Source organism: Podarcis melisellensis (assembly GCF_964234715.1).
Source record: "Podarcis melisellensis genome assembly, chromosome: 16".
NCBI lineage: Eukaryota > Metazoa > Chordata > Lepidosauria > Squamata > Lacertidae > Podarcis > Podarcis melisellensis.
The window spans coordinates 16,715,661-16,732,534 of NC_138533.1; the positions used below are offsets into that span (position 1 = coordinate 16,715,661).

At 48.1% G+C, this 16,874-nt stretch overlaps 1 protein-coding gene across 2 annotated transcripts in view; it reads right to left on the reverse strand.

Annotated features, from left to right (window-relative positions):
* Positions 1–716: 716 nt before the first annotated feature.
* Positions 717–16,874, reverse strand: part of NECTIN4 (nectin cell adhesion molecule 4) — an 85,337-nt gene continuing 69,179 nt past the window's right edge. For both annotated transcript variants that reach the window (XM_081893040.1, XM_081893041.1), the window contains 5 exons: positions 12,315–12,466; positions 11,426–11,573; positions 10,526–10,604; positions 8,165–8,326; positions 717–7,076 (listed from right to left, as the gene is read on the reverse strand). In XM_081893040.1, coding sequence (XP_081749166.1) covers positions 6,804–7,076; positions 8,165–8,326; positions 10,526–10,604; positions 11,426–11,573; positions 12,315–12,466 — 814 coding nt within the window. In that variant the 3' untranslated portion in view covers positions 717–6,803. The remainder of the gene's footprint in view (positions 7,077–8,164; positions 8,327–10,525; positions 10,605–11,425; positions 11,574–12,314; positions 12,467–16,874) is intronic.

The following is a 16,874-nucleotide window of genomic DNA, read 5'->3' on the forward strand; positions in this document are numbered from 1 at the left end:
TTTACGTCATATTTTAGCACAGGGGATCCACTCAGCCATGGGCGTAGCCGGGCCCTTGATCAAGTAAAACAATAGGAATACTTAATTAACTGACCTAACAAAAGTCCTGCTCCCCCAATCACATTTTGCTCCCTCCCCCAACAAAAACCCTGGCTATGCCCATGCATTCAGCCACCAGAGGCATAGCCTCAAGGCCTGACCTGAAATCTCCAAGTTTGCCTGGCCCCTTCCAGGTAGAAGGTGGAGAGCGAGCAGGAGTGCCTTTAGTGTTTTAAAAATAAAAATAAAATAAGAATAAAATAAGCTTGCAACTTTCAGCCCAGCAGAAGCTGGATGCAAATTATTGCATAGATTGGGGGTGGGGCTGCCCTCCTGCACTCCACTCTCCCAATTAACCTCTGTCTTCAAGACCCAGCCTCTGACATCACCCCTAGGTTTCCATTATGGGCCCTGACCTGACCTGGTAACCTTACACACTTTTTAATGCAGTTTATACCAGTGGACATCCTTACATCTTGTGGTGATGAATCCCATAATTATGAGTTGATGCACATTCTTTGGCCTGAAATTGTACTTCTGATCCATTTCCTTGGGTGGCTTACTAATTTTCTAGGATTGGATTATGAGAGAGGAATAGGAAAACTCCCTGACCACTTTTGCCAAACCAGGCAAAAATCTGTAAAGATTTACAAATCCATCCAACAACACACAAGTCCTGGGGTGCCAAAGGTGCAATTTATTTACAACAGCAGAAGTGCATGTAAGAGCGCCCCAAATTCCCTTCCTATACACAGAAAGACACTTGCATAATATTTCTCTCTATATATCTATACACACACACACACACACACACACACACACACACACTCTCTCTCTCTCTCACAGGCATCCATTGCTAGGGATTTTATATACACATTTACAGATTATACAAGGACCTCAAGGGTCCTAGAAGCAGATGACACAGCCTTTTCCTAAAATTCTTTCTTTTTAAAAAAAGACAATCAAGAAATCATAATAATACATGTAAAAAGACGTAAAAGAGAGTCATATAAATTCACTTTGGAAGCGCCTTATCCTTATGGGTACAGAATAAATGCATCCTCTTCGGGATTGAGGCAGTGGGCACGAAATTTGGGCACAGCCCCTGCTGGTGGAGAACAATTAAAACGAAAGAGGGGTTGGGCCATCTGAATTCCCTGTATTGCTCTGAGGTAGATCAAGATGTCTAGCAACTTGACTGTTTGGAGTTTGACCACCCATGGTTCACTCAAAACCCTATTCAACTTCAAAGCTCACTGAGCTTGGTGTCCCTGCACATATTGTAGTTTATCAGTTTTGGCCCACCTTGCTGGGGTGCTGTTACAGTTGGTCAGCTGGTTAAAGAAATGGTAGTTCATTTGGACCGCAGTCCTAAACGCACATTACAAAGGAGTAAGCACAGTTAAAACAAAATGCTGTGTTGGTTGGGGCTGATAGGAGCTGGTGTCCAAAAGATCTGGAAGTTATCAAGTTGTGGGGAAGGCTGAACTATAGATTTAAACTAGCTTAATAGTCAATTTCTTCCCAGGAAGCTATAATTCTATGGTGGTGCAGACACACAACTCTAATATTCCCAGCGTTCAGTCATGAGTGCTATTGCTTATGTACCCTAAAGGACTGGGATCCCCAAAACAGTCCAGTGAGGACTGAGTGTGACCATGGAGAGTTGTTTTTTTTTCCTTGAGGGGGCGTGCAGAAAACATGGAGGGGAAATGGAATGGAGGAAGGTACAGCTTGGCTGGCTGGCATAGTGAACAAGAGCGCTCACACGGCAACATTTTGGGTTGAATCCAGCGCAAGTCATGCTAAGAGTATACCCACTGAAATTAATGGACATGACTAACATGACTAACCTATTTTGAGTAGAACTTAGCTGAATACAACCCTTTATTTCCAGTCCCACTTGTAGATCTTCTAAAAAGGAAATTCTGAAGGCCCACATCAACCCACAGTTCCTTGGGTTCTCTGCAGGCAGGCTTGACGGCTAAAGTGGTATTAAACCTAAGTTTGTGGTGCAGACTTGGTTGCCATTTTAAGTGGCCCACGCCAGGCCACAACAAGCTTTTGGAGAAAAACTGGACGGATGGATAGGGAATAGATAAATCAAATAGACATATAGATATATACATACATACATATGAGAGATGCACATACTGTATAAGGGATCTGGATGTATATATATCAAGAGATCCCTATTCTATCTTTGTTCTAAAACTTTTGGTAAAGTATATTTATAGTTATTTGTGCAAGAAAAGCTCCATTTTGGAGTGTGCGAGGAATTCCATACCAAAATTAGCTTCTGCCCCCTTTCCTGGATTTAAGACCTTCCTGTCAAAAAGGGTGTTGGATAAACCAAATCATAATAAAGACTTGTGTCCAGAGACTTCAGGACCAGATGGGTGACAAACCTTTGAGAACCAACATAAATCTCTTGTAAACAAATGCTCTGTTCATCATTTTGTAAAGAAGCGGCTTCAATTAGATGTCTCTTTGACCACGAGATTAGAGAAGTTGCGTAGAATGGCAGATTTGTAGGCATGTCTTAATTGTGGTGATAACTGCTCTGCGTTATGAAATTCTCTGACTCGGTAACTCTGATGTCAGTTTGTGACTGGATCTTTTAGGGTAGGTTTGTGGCCTCATGGGGAAAAACACCACCACTCTTCTCAGTTTCTACAGCTGCAGTGTCTCAGAGTTTGACATTTCTGAAACTGCAGGGTTCTTGCCTTAAGAGCCTCCAGGAGATGGAGTAGACTATCAGAAGTGGCTGAATTACGTGGAAAGGCAACTCATGGCTTGGGTATAAAATGTTTGCCTTTGGCTGCACTCTCCTGTCCATGAGGCTCCACTCTGACTCATCACGCCCAGGTAGCCTCTTCCCTAGAACCTACAGGTGCTCTGTTAGATTTCATCCTCTCAAAAACCAGACTCCACTCCACCCCTAACCTGCTGTTGAGCTTCTAAACCCCTTCCTCTGCGTCTTGGGGTCTGAGCCTCAGGAGAGCGGTGGCAACCATCCCAGCTTGCTTTCTCCTTCCAAGTTAAGAGCTGCCTTTTGGGATATCAAGAATAGCTGCAATAAGACTTTACAACACCATACTGACAAAATATTACACTAACACCAGGAGGGTGGGCTTGGCCCAAGAGCCTGCGCCAGACCCCTTAAACTGCATTTTATGGCAAATGTAACTACCATTATTGCTATAAAATGCAGCTGAAGCACTAAAGTGAGGCATGGCTAGGCACTACGGAGGCTTTTGAGGGCAACTGTGCTTGTCATCAAAAGTGTGCTCTTAGTAGATTTGGCCCACTTTATTGCTTCTTGTTCAGTGCAGCTAACACCTTATTTAATTCATATAACCATATTATCCTTCCAACAAACTTGTTAGGTTAGGGCTAAGGGTGACTGGCCCAACGTCATCTTTTGAGCTTCACAGCTGACTGTTCTGAACTTGGATCTCCCTGGTCCTAGTCCAACACTCTAATCACTATTATTTATTAATTTCATAAAATTTATATGCCACTTGATTGTTTTTTTAAAAACCTCAAAGTGGTTTGCTGCATCACTGACTATATCACTGCATTACTTATTAATTATTATTAATCTTTTCTTTCTTTTGTAGTGAAATAATCCCCAAGACATGCAGTACAGGAAGCAATAAAATACAAAGAGGAAGCTTTAAATGAATGCTGTAGGGGCTCCTTGCCATCCCAGAAGGATCTCAGTGTACTGCATCAGGGGCATATTCCCACCATTTAGCGCTATGATACCACTTTAAACACTCCTGGATTCCCTCCCAAAGGAATTCTGGGAACTGTAGTTTGTGAAGGTCGCTGAGATTTGTCAGGATGTCACTATTGCCCTCACAGGACTACAGTTCCCAAAGTTCCCTGTGAGGAGGGATTGATTGTTCAAACCAGGGCTTTTTTTCCAGCTGGAACTTAATGGATCCCAGTTCCGGAACCTCTAAGGTGGGTACCATTGCTATTACAAGAGAACAAGGTGAGTTCCAGCACCTCTTTTCCTAGAAAAATAGTGCTGGTTAAAACATTCTGGAAATCATGGCTTTGGGGGAGGAATAGGGGTCTCCTAACAACTCTCAGCACTTTTAATGAACTACAGCTCCCAGAATTCTTTGGGGGAGCTATGAGTATTTGAAGTGGTACCATAGAGCTTTAAATGTATGGTGCGAATGTGGCCTAGGTGTTGTGTTGGAACCTTCATTTTAGTTCGACCTCCCACTAATTGCAAAAAAGCAACATTTCAGCTCACTCAGGGTAAGCCAGAAGCTCCTATGCTAAGACTATGTTTTATGTTATCATTTTTCTTAATGTATGTTTACTCCTGGCACGGGATACGGGGCACCTTCGTGGAACAAAACTTTAGGTATCCAAAGCTACCCTTAGCTGCCATCTGCTTCCGCAGAACTTTTCACAGAGGCGTCACCCAAGACATGGGCATAGCCAAGTGGGGGCAGGGAGTGGAAGCTGCCTAAATCAATAATAATCAATAAAAATACATAGCAAACTGAGGTTCTCCCCACCCCACAAAAATCCTGGCTATGCCCATAACCCAAAGTACCTTGAAATGGTGTTTGCTAACATAAAGTGGCTGGATTCCGACCCAGTATGAACTCCTTGCAGTCTGCAGCGCATGGATGTTGTTCAAAAGCACCAGCAACATATCTCCCCATTTGCTAGTGAGTACACAGTCTGGGGGATTTGAGGCTGTCCCCGTTGGGCAAAAACAAAAACCAGAAACAAGAACGAGGTATGCTTTTGCACAGACTGGGAAGAGCTGCGACTACTGCAGTGCATGGGGTTGGACTACATGATCCTTGGGATCCCTTCCAACCCTTCAGTTCTATGGTTCTACATGTTGGAACTGCTTGAGTCAGAAAGGCCAAGGGTTGGTTCTTACAGCCTCACCGCCTAATTCAACTTAGCATGTGCATGACACCATTTGAGCGCTCAGAAAAACCTCTCACACATTATTTCGCCTCACACCAATCTGGTAAGGTAGAACAGTATTATTATCCCCACGCTGTAAACAAATGAGTCCAGGGGCTGGTATAGTGATTCAGCATCTGCCTCATGCTCTCTGGTGGCAGCGCTCACAATTTGCATGTGTGAATGGGGCCATCTCAGATCGAGATCTACCTTCTTGTCCTGGCAAGCACAACCCTTTTCCTGAGGAGACACTTCAAACATTTGGCTTGAGTCCTTGTGGGATAATCAGACGCCCAGTGGGGGAACACGGAGAAGCACATGTGCTTTCATGCGTGTGCAGACATGCACCCCTTGGGGCCAGCTCAGCCATCTGTGACACCTTGTTTGATGGCTTCAGCAGCGGATGATTTTGGGGGGGGGGTGTGAACCAGCCATAAATCTCCACCATGGAAATTTTGTGACATCCCTCGCTCCCCCTGCCCCAAACAAACACACAATAGCTCCAATGCAAAAAAAGGTTTTGAAAGGCACCAGTTGACTTGTTCAGCTGTGACCCCTTGAGAGATGAATAGCCCAGGGGTTATATGCACATGTGAAACGGACTTAAGAGAGGGGATGAGAGAGAGAGAGACTATGATACACTGCACAAAACTTCCAACCTTCTATGACTGCGGATATACAAAGGGCAACGAGACCCACAATCCCCCTTCACCACCCAGGATGCAAGAATAAATCCCAAAAAATGTCCTGGCATTTCACTGTTCCCCGTTCCATGGTGCTGGCAAGTCCTGCTGTCTTCCTGCTTCAGAAACAGTTTTGGTCTGCGTAGCTTGCACGAGTGGCAAGGGGTTTGCCCTAGCGAAAACCGATCTCCAGGTGGTCGCACTGGAAGTGATGGCACAACCCACCCCAGCGGGACAGAGCTGGCCGGATGTTTCATCTGCCAAACTGGAGCTGTAGCTGCTGGAATCCTTTGCATTCATGTACAAGTTGCGTTTTGGATGGGGCTGGGTGAAAAAGCATGTATCTCATATCATCCCTGCAGGAATCGTATCAAGGACTGGGGAGGGTGGAATCCTGCCCACGGGCATCTCCCAAGCAGGGAATCTCCCTCGCAAGGCTCCCCTGAGGCCCGCCGGGATTCCTTGTCTCTGTGCCTACATTCAGTCTTGGGGAAGCTAACCTTTCCCTTTCAAGGTAATAATAATAATTATATAAAATAAAAACAATGATTTTATTGCTTGCCTCGGCAAGGCTTTGGGGAGCTTCTGTCCGTAACCGCAGGGGGCCACAAACGTTCAACTAATAATAATAATATTAATATTAACAACAATAATTAGAGGGGGAGGCACAATAGTTTCACGGTTCTGTCCCTGAGCCAAGATAAATGCGCTGCTGCCTGGTGGCATCCTCAGAATCGCTTGCCCTGTATGTGTAGCCTCAAAACATTTTAAAAAAAACACAACACAAAAACGCAGGCCAGGCAATGTCACCGTCCCGCCAAAGTCAGAAAAGAAAAGGGGTGGGGGAAGCTTTCCCAACTTCCGAACCGGCTGTTGATCCACCCCACGGGGAATGAGTTGGTTCCCTCCTCAAGTGGACGGAGCAAGAGAAGACCATGGCCAGGATTCCCGGGGAAGAAGAACGGGGTGGTGAGGCCTGCGGAGATCTCCAAGGGCAGCTGCATGGCGGCCGGGTGGCTCAGAAGGAGGTGACAGCCTTGGCTCCCTCGCCCAAGGGAGGCTCCGGCAGGCCATTGGGAAGTGGGTTCAGTGCTCTGTCGGGTCCTGGGGCTCCATGGCAGGGGGCAAAGGTCACACCAGGTGTCCCCGGCCATTGATGTAGATGCCGTTGGAGGTGGGCTTTGCCCGGAGGGTGCCGTTCTCTTGGACAAAGTGGGTCATGGCTTGCTTGATGTTTTTCTCGCTGTCCCGCTGCTCCTCTTCCTCCTGCTCCTTCTCCTCTTTCTCCTTCTCCATCTGGTCCTCCTGGACAGGGGTGGGGGGTGGAGGGGGGAGCTCTGTCTGCGTCTCGATCTCCCGCACTGTCGATAAGGTGGAGTAGCTACGTCCTTCGGCCTCCTCGCTCTGAGCAGGAGAGAGAAGCAGGGTGTCAGATATTTCTCCCATACACACACACAGACACACACACACACTACCCCTAAGCATTTTCTGAATCTTTGTACTTTTGTCCATTTACTTTATTCCCCCCCCCCATAAAATGGTGATTTTCTTAAGTCAAAATGAGAGTACCCCTAAACATTTTTTTAAAGAAAAAAGCTCTATCTATCTATCATCTATATCTATCTATCTATCTATCTATCTATCTATCTATCTATCTATCTATCATCATCTATCTATCTATCTATCTATCTATCTATCTATCTATCGCAACAAAGTGGTTCACAACAAAAATACATAACACCAGACAATGGAAACCATATTTAAAAAGTTAAGATTTTTTATATTTTAATTCGCTTTAAGTCTATTGCTGTTTTAACTTTTCAGAAGTCTTAAATGGTTGTTGGCTATTTAATCTTGGCAATATTTTTTTATTTCTGAATTTATTTCTATTTGTTTTCAGTCCAATAAAAGCCTCATTGTAACAATGCCAAATTATAATACCATTAAAAATGCCACTCATTCAAAAGACAAATTATACAATATAGCTGCTCCCCCCACGTGCTAGAAGTGATGGTTTGATGATTTACTATACTTCTGCGTTCCAAAATCTTATAAATTTCCATTACACTCCAGTCATAATAACAAACCCTTGGACCGCAGCTGTATTCATTTTATTGTCGCTGTTGGTTTTCCTTAGAGATAACTTTCTTGTTTTGATCTTTTTTGCAAACTGCTTTGAGGATTTTTGCAGTCAAGTGGTGGATAGATTATTTGCGATAAATAATATATATATTGACCGTTGTGGCAAGATGTGCTCTTAACTGCCTGCATAGGCCTGGCAGAATAGAACTTTTTCCAGCAGGCATGTCACGCTCCAGATTGCCAGAGACTGGCTGGGCAGAGAGCAGCGGTGGGAGACACCAGCCAAGGAACCCCCTGTGGAGGAAGGCTCAGAGCCCGGGGATTGGTGGTGGGACACAGAGGAGAGGTCAAACGGGGAAGACTGGGAGGAGGTGCTGGATACTGAAAGGACAACAGGGTTTGGTGCTCACCATGACAGAGCAGAGGCTGGTTTCACGCAGGCTGTCTGCCCGGAAGCTGCCCTGCCGGCTGTCCCGGCAGAGGCTGTCGGCTCGCAGGCTCTCCCGGCAAAGGCTGTCCCCACGGAAGCTGCCCTGCCGGCTCTCTGACCTCAAGGGAAGGTTTTCTTCCATCTGAAAACAAACGAGAGCATGGGGAAGGGAAGGGAAGGGATGGTGAAGAGATGGTAACAGGGAAGTGAAACTTGCAGTGCTTGTTAAAGTTGCCCACTCCACAATTAAGCCACTTGTCCTCTCTCTCTCTCTCTCTCTCTCTCTCTCTCTCTCTCTCTCTCTCTCTCTCTCTCTCACCTACCCCACACAGGGTTGTTGCGAGGTGGAAATGTGGGGGGGATGACGCCACATCTGCCGCCTCGAGCCCCTTGCAGGCATATAAGGCAGGGTGTAAGAGTCATATATAAATATTACTGAGCTCTGATTTGGTTCTCAAATCATGCCACCTGAGCTCTGGAGAACCTGGAGACTGACTGTGTGCAAAGCCTGCTGGAGGAAGCCAATGGTTCATCTAGTTCAATATCCTGCACTCGCAGTGGTCAAGCGGACTCCACCATGGGAAACCCACAAGCAGGATCCGAGCCCAAGAGCAGCACTCTCCCCTCCTGCGGTTTCCAGCAACTGGTATTCAGAAGCACTACTGTCTCTAGAGACACAGCATAGCCACCATGGCCTGTAGCCATTGATAGGCTTCTCCTCTATGCACCTGTCTCCCTTATGGCCATCCAAAGGGATTCTTTAGCTGTGATTCCTGCATTGCAGGGAGTTGGACTAGATGGCCCTTCTCTATGACTCTACGTTGGTGGCCATCCCTGCCTCCTATGGAAGCGAGTTCCATAGTTTAACTACGCGCTGCATGAAGAAGTCATTTTTTTAAAAATGTGTCCTGAATCTTCAGTTTCACTGGATGCCCACATGTTCTAGCGTTATGATGAAAGAGGGAGAAAATCTTTTCTCTCTCCACTTCCTCCATGCCGTGCATGTTTTCATAAACTTTTATCGTGTCGCCTCTTCCCCCCGCCCCACCTGTAAGCCCCAAATGCTGGAAGCTTTCTTTGCAACAGCTCCATCCCCTGGATCATTTTTGTTGCCCTTTTTCTGAACCTTTCTTGCAACTCTGCAATATCCTTTTTGAGGTGAGGCAACCACAAGCATTTCCCAGGTCAGAGAAGGTGGCTTCAAGTAAGATCTGAGCTCAGCCCTTCTCATATTTAGAAAGGTGGCTTGTGTGCGTGTTTCCATTATTCCACTTGCTCCCTCTAGAGGGTGCTGAAGGACTTCCATGGGCTCAGCTCTGCAGCAAAGGAAGAGGGGGAAAAGAGGCTTCAAAGTTCTATCAACTGCAGGCTTTTCATCACTTACCTTTCCTCTGTTCTTTCCAGGCACTGTCTGTGCTTTAAAGCTCTGTGTCTGCTGAGTGCCTTTTTTTTTTTTTTGCACTGGAGCAAAAACCCTCCCTTTAAAGCTGAACCGGAGGAAACGGAAAACCCAGATTGATGTTTGCCCCAGTTGAGCAAAACACTCAGACATGGAGCTCTAAAGCTCAGAGCTGTGTGGGGAAGCCCTGCCACGAGCCATGGATAAATGGGCGCCTCCAAGTTCAGAGGCAGTCTATCTGTGGAGACCAGGATGGTGTCTGAGCCTCCCAGAGCCAACTGTATGAGACTTGAGATGCCCAGATCAAGCAAAGCACTGCTTATTTCCTGCTGTGGTGGAGGTTTTTGAACAAAGGTTGGATAGCTTATCAGGGATTCTTTAGCTGGGATTTCTGCATTCATTGCAAGGGGTTGGGCTAGTGGACCCTTATGTTCCCTTCCAACCCTACAGTTCTATGAAAGGAGAGGGGGCTCTCTATCCCCACCCACTTCCTCTCCAGCCTGTGCCTTCTTACCCCTCCCCAGCCAATCCACAGGGACTCCCACACTCTCTTTAATAATAATAATAAAATTTTATTTATATCCCGCCCTCCCCAGTCGAAGCCGGGCTCAGAGCGGCTAACAACAATAAAAGTAACACAGCATTCTAAAATCAATTCATTCTAAAATTAATTCAAAATCAAATTAATGGCAACCATTGGGCTAGAGTTCTGTGAGGATTACCAAAGGAGGGGGTCAGACTGTGCCTTGGCCAAAGACCTGGTGGAACAGCTCTGTCTTGCAGGCCCTGCGGAAAGATGTCAAGTCCCGCAGGGCCCTAGTCTCTTGTGACAGAGCGTTCCACCAGATCAGGGCCACAGCCAAAAAAGCCCTGGCTCTGGTTGAGGCCAACCTAACCTCCCTGTGGCCCGGGACCTCCAAGATGTTTTTGTTTGACCCTCACCTGATTCCGGGTGTCAGTGCTGTGGCTGGAGTGGAGGCGCCGGATGGAGTTCTCCCGGGTCAGGGTCAGCTCTTCTTCGCTGCCGGACACAAGGAGGGGGAGAAACCAGGTGAGACAGCTATTTCCCCCTTTGCCCTCTGCCTAACAGGAATATCTCACTATGCGCCAAGGCACCAGACGTGGCACCAGGGGGCATGGTTGCCAGGTCTCTTAGTTTGGCCAGAAGGTTCACTGTTCAAATTAATTTAATGAAGCCCATAACAACTTAGCTCCAGGGTGCTGCAGGGACAGCCTGAACCCAGAGAACCTAGCTCAGCCCCTGAGATTATTTGCAGAAGTGCTGTTGGTCATACCCTGAGTTGGCGGGGCTCATTTGACAATGACGAGAAACCAAGCCTTTGGTGTAGTTGGCCTGGTCCTATGGGACACTCCGCCACTAGAGATTCAGCATGGTGTGATTCCCAGAACGTAACCCCTGCGTAGGTTGTATGACCTCAGGGGTGGGGCAGGCAAGCATGTGGCTGGACCAAAGGGCACTGATAAGCCCCGATGATCAACTGATTGCCAGGGCTTGCACGCCTCTGTATGAGGTGCTTTGCAAGCCCCAACCATCAGCTGATTGTCCATACAGGCATCATCGTCATCGTGATGCCAAGTGATTGGCAGGTGGGTGTCCCCACTCACCTGTGAAATGTAGCCCACAGTGGGGCGGGGGGGTAAGGATCCAGCCCACTAGTCAAATCCAGTTCCTTACTCTGGCTCAAAACGTAACTGGGGGACCAAGGTGATTACGGTTGGCATCAGAGAAGAGGGCTAATAACACCAAAATGATGTCATGTGAAGTGCTGGATGACACTTTGGGTCTCTTCCAATTCTATGGTTCTATCCCCATTTGCTTACTATTTCTCAGTGATGCGTTTGGTCTTCCTCTTGTGGTAGCAAGTCATGAGTATGACCACCAGGACCAGCAAGCCAAGGAGCACTACAGAGATGAGTCCTGCCCCAATCATGGAGATGGAGACCACGTCCACCTGCTTGGCCCGGTTGCCTGTTGGGAGAGATAAGAAAAGAGAGGGGAGTAGGCCATGGCACTGATGCATGAAGACCACTTGGAGCTTCTCTGCATGGGACTGGAAGAAACCCACAAATCACCCCCTTGCCCAAAGTCCTACATCACCAGTTCCTCTGAAGGACAGATCATTAGAGAGTTACAGAAGGAGTGGCTTCCTTACAAAGAGAGGCAAAATTTTCCAATGGCTGCCAAGTGAGAGAGGAGGGAAGGCAAGCCCCTTTTTCCCCCCACCACACATGGGGGGGGGGAGGACCTAGTCCCCTATCTTATCCCCTATATCAAATTCTGAGGAAACAAAAAATGTGTGTGTACAGCTAGTGGTGGGCACAGCACTGATTGGCTAGAAATGGGCACGTCACCAACCCTCAACACTGGAGAAGGTTTCTTTTAAGTTTTCAAAAAATATTTTTACTTTTAAAAGAAACATTGAAATGAGTGTTTACAGAGGTATGATTCCCAGAGTGGTTTAACAGTCAATCCCTCTTCCCAGGGAATTCTGAGAACTGTAGATTTTGTTACGGGAATGCAGCCCTCCTAATTACTCTCAGTACCCTTCATGAACGACAGTTCCCAAAACTGTTTGGGGGAATCCATGGCGGTTTAAAGCAGTGCCCTAGTGCTTGAAAGCTACAGTGTGAATGTGGCCTGGGCTGTTGTCTAGCATAGACAAGCCAAAGCAGCTCTGCCGCCCGTTTCTGAGCTGTCCCAGAATGGTACCTTTTATGCTGATGGTCGTCTCAGCCTCCTTGGTTGCAAAGCCATTGGCCACTTGGCAAACATAGACGCCTCCATCTTCAGAGTTAAGGGGTCTCTGGAAGAGCAGGGTGTCCCCCTTGATTTTGACTCCGCTGGGGAGGGGGTCATTGAGCCTGGGAAGAGAGAGAAGACCAAGTCAGGAAGGGGTGGGGAAAACATCTTTATCTCTGCGGACCCAGATTCTTGCTGGGTCTTCTTTTGACACCTAGAGTTTTGCCAGTACCTTGAACTCAACTGCTCAAGATGTGCAGCACCTGCTAAGTCACAGAGAGGTGCCTATTCATCTCCTCCCAAACAGGCAGTTTCACACACACACACACACACACACACACACACACACACACACACTGCTGCATCATTTGATGAAAGATGACCTGGTCCTGTGTTATCTAGCAGCCAGTATTCAGAAGCATTGCTGCCTCTCTGACTGTGGAGGCAGAGTTGAGCCACTGTGGCTAGGAGCCATTGCTAGCCTGTTCCATGAACTTGTCCAAACTTCTTTCAATTCGTCCAATTTGTCCAAACTTCTTTCAATTCGTCCAATTTGTCCAAACTTCTTTTAATCCATCCAAGTTGGTGGGCCATTACTGTCTCCCGCATGAGCCAGTTCCGTGGTTTAACTAGGTGTTGCATGAAGGACTTTCTTTTATCTGTCCTGAACCATTCATGGGATGTCCTAAATTTTCATTCATTCATTCATTCATTCATTCATTCATTCGCATTTATATCCCAGCCTTTTCTCTAAGCAGCTTGAGGTGGCATACAAGGCTCTCCCCCTCCACATATATTCCCCACAACAACCCCGTGAGGTTAAGTTAGGCAGAGAGGCCACGACTAGCCCAAGGTCACCCAGTGGACTTCACAACCAAGTGAAGATTTGAACCCTGGTCTCCCACGTTCTAGTCCAACACTCCAAGCACCACACCACGTACACTCTGTACTCAGAGCCGTGTATGTACATTTTCTACTCCAGATTTATTTATCTATTGCATTTCTATACACTCTTCTTCTCCAAGGACCTCAAGGGGATATACATGGCTCTCCCCCTCCTCATTTAATCCCCACAACAACCCTGTGAGGTGGGTTAGGCTGAGAGGCAGCAGCTGGCTCAAGATCACACCCAGTGAGCTTCATGGCTGAGTGGGGATTTGAAGCAGTTTTATGCTGAAAGGGGAAGGGAAAACGTCTCTTTCTCCACTCCAGGTGTAATTTCCTACACTTCCATCGTGTTGCCTCTTCCTCACCTTTTCTCTTAAAAACATTGCAAGTATGTCCCTATTTTCGGCTGAGGGCCTTCGCCAGAGGGAGAGGCACCGCCCCAAAGACGCCTCACAAGAGGAAAAGAGGAATGGCAAGGGCCAGGAACTCCTGAACCAGATGCTCTCGCCCTTTCTGCCGCTTCCCCGCCTCAGCAACATGTCCAGGCTCGCGAGGGGAGGTGTGGGGCACAAGGGGAGGGGGGGGCAGGGAAGAGGAGGGCGGGGTCAGCCATGACATCATGAACAATAGGTGCTGAAATCAAAGGGATCCCTTCCCTTTTCCCACGGGTCTCTTGCATAGCTGAGCTGAGTGCCGGAGCATGTCCAGACAGCACCCCAAACTCTGCGCAGAGATTCGGCAAAGCGTCTGAGCCGGCGAGCGGAGCCCGGCCGAGGCAACAGCGCCGTGCCCTTCCCAACCCGCCGCACACGCAACAGACACACATGCACATGTGGAGGAAGACACCTGCATGTGGGGAAAGAGTGAGGACATATGTGAACTGCGCATGGGTGCATCAACAGGAGCCTCTTGTCCACACACAAACATGCGTTTAACAGTGTTTGCAAAGGGCAAAACTTTTCTCCCTTCCTTTAGCTCCTCCCCCCCGCCTTTTAAATTTATCGAATTGTTCACATGCAAACATGACAAAAGGAAAGAAAACAAAGAATCAATAGCTTAACCCAGATGTTTTCAACCTTTTTGAGTCCATATGGTTCCCTTGACCAACTGCATTCTTTCTGCGGCACCCCTGTGAGGCTCAGGAGCCCAGTTATGGACAGCTTCACACCGCATTTTGAACACCCTCCCTTGTGAAGTATTCCCTCAGTCTCCTCTCTTCTCTCTTCTCCTTGGGAGTCTTCTGGGCAGCTGCTGCTGCCGCCCCTGGTCTCTCAAACCACCCCCTGATCAGCGCCAGAGGCACCATTCGCCTGGGGAGCTTATAGCCAGGGCTGCTGCAACAAACAGCTGTGCAAGCCTTTGGGAGGCAGAGATGTGAGAAGGCACCAGAGGGACAGAGGCCAGTGTTGCTCGTGGCACCCCTATCATTCAAGGCACCCCAGGGTACCACGGTACATGGGCTGAAAACCCCTGGTTTAACCCATAAAGCATTGCAGTACCAAGACACAGCCCAGCCCCAAAGGCATAATAAAGTATTGATTGGATATTCCCTTTACAAATAATAAATATTTTTTTAAAAGTATTTTCCACTTGTGAATTCCATCAGTTTTATTGAAAATAAAGGTCCTAGATAGTTTTAAATGAGCCAGACATTTGCATATACTGATGGTGCCTCAATATTTGCCTAAGAAATAAAATCACGCCATATTTAAAAAACAAATGGTCACCAAGGTCTGCCCTTTAGATACTTTTACTTTTAATTTTAAAAGGCAATTTTGTCCAGGATACTCCAAATGTGTCCTGGGGGCATGTGCAGATCTTATCTCAGGGCCGCCAGGGCAAGGGACCCACCTTCCAGCTTTCTCCGCCCCACCCCAGTTTACAGGTCATTTCCAGCATTTGTTCCAGGATAACTATCCACCCTGCCTTCTCAGTCTTTCTGCAGAAAAGGACAATAGTCGTACCTTGGATCACAAACACCTTGCAAGTCGAATGTTTTGGGTCCCAAACGCCGCAAACCCAGAAGTGAGTGTTCCGGTTTGCAGACATTCTTTGGAACCCGAATGTCCGACCTGGCTTCCGATTGGCTGCAGGAGCTTCCTGCAGCCAATTGGAAGCCACGCCTTGGTTCTGAATATTTTGGAAGTCGAACGTACTTCAAAGGTATGACTGTACTGACACCGAGTCCTCAGCCTTTGCAGGCATGCCAGCAGGATGAAATCCTGGCCACTTCCTACCCGATAAGCAGCCGTGCAGCTCTCTACAGAGGCCATATTTCCTGCCAAACTGCTGCACCTCTATAAAAGGCAGGCAGACCTCAAAAGAATCTCATTCCTGCCCCCCCACCCCGCCAACCTATCCTATGTAAAGCCTCATCCATCCACCACGCCCACCCCCCACCCCTGTGCTGACTTGGCTGGTTTTTTACCGTCTCTCTCTCTCTCTCCCCCCCCCCCCCGCCACCTTCGCTCACCACAAAAGGCTACAAGGTGCATCTTGGCCTGGGGCTGCTTCCCCGAAACCCACAGCAAGTCTCAGCCAGTCCCTCGGAGCGCAAAAAAAAAAAGAAACAGCTCGAGAGGCAGGCCGGGATGGCTGAGTGATGAATAAGTGTTTATGGAGGATCAGCCTTCCCTTTGAATGGGATCCGTGGGAGCTCTCTGCAGCAGCCAGCCCAGATCAGGTGCATCGCTGGCTGGCTGGGAATGGAACGGCCAGGCGGGCAAGTGGCTGCCACCCAGATGCACTGATGCAGCTGCCTTTTGGGGGGCGGGAGGGAAGGATCCCCATCTTGGGCGCCTGGGGCAAGAGGGGCTGCCAGAAGCAAGCCTCGCCAGCTCTCTGTGGGATGTCAGGAAACGCATCTCGTAGCTGGCACCCAGACGGTGTCAGGCGGGCCAGGCAGGCGTCCAAGGCTGGCGCTGGGAGATGCCAAGCTGCCCCAGACTCCTCTGGTGGTGCAATCCTGGATTTGCATCCCAGGAAAGTGTCACGCGGGTTAGGGATTGCCCCAGGGGCGGGTGCTAGAGGGGTGGGGGCTGGCTCGGCTGGTGCTCTCCCCAACAGGCACAGGCTGCCTCCAGAGGCTCCCAGCGCTAGGGCAGGATTCATTCCCCCTGGCTTCAAGCTGAGCCAGGCTGCCTGCAGAGAGGGCACTCTGCCACAGAACTCTTCCCAGCCTGCCATGCCCACTTTGTCCTAGTAGGCCAGGGGTTCTTAAGCTCTGTTTTTCTAGGGCATCTGTGAGGAGCTCCTTGGAAGCCTACTGGGGACTGCTTACTGGGAGAAGCTTACTGGTGCAGCTGGGTCATTTTAGAACCTGGCCTTAATGGTCTTGCAAGGCACCCCCTTTGGGTAGCCAGTTGTAAAGCACCCACTTCCCATTTCTGTACTCTCTCTCCCCTAATTCCATGCTTCTACATTCTTGGTATCTCACAGCAGCAAACCAAAACAGTTTGCCAACTCTGGATTTATTTATTTTTCTTTTAATGCTCTGAGCACGTTGCACGCCTGTCTTGAATTCACAGCACCATCATGACCACAGGAAGAAAACGGCATTTGCTTCTGCTGCCCTGGTTTTAACCCGGGAATAACAAGCACCATTTTGTTGCAGAAAGGGATAATCAACTGAGAATCTATTAC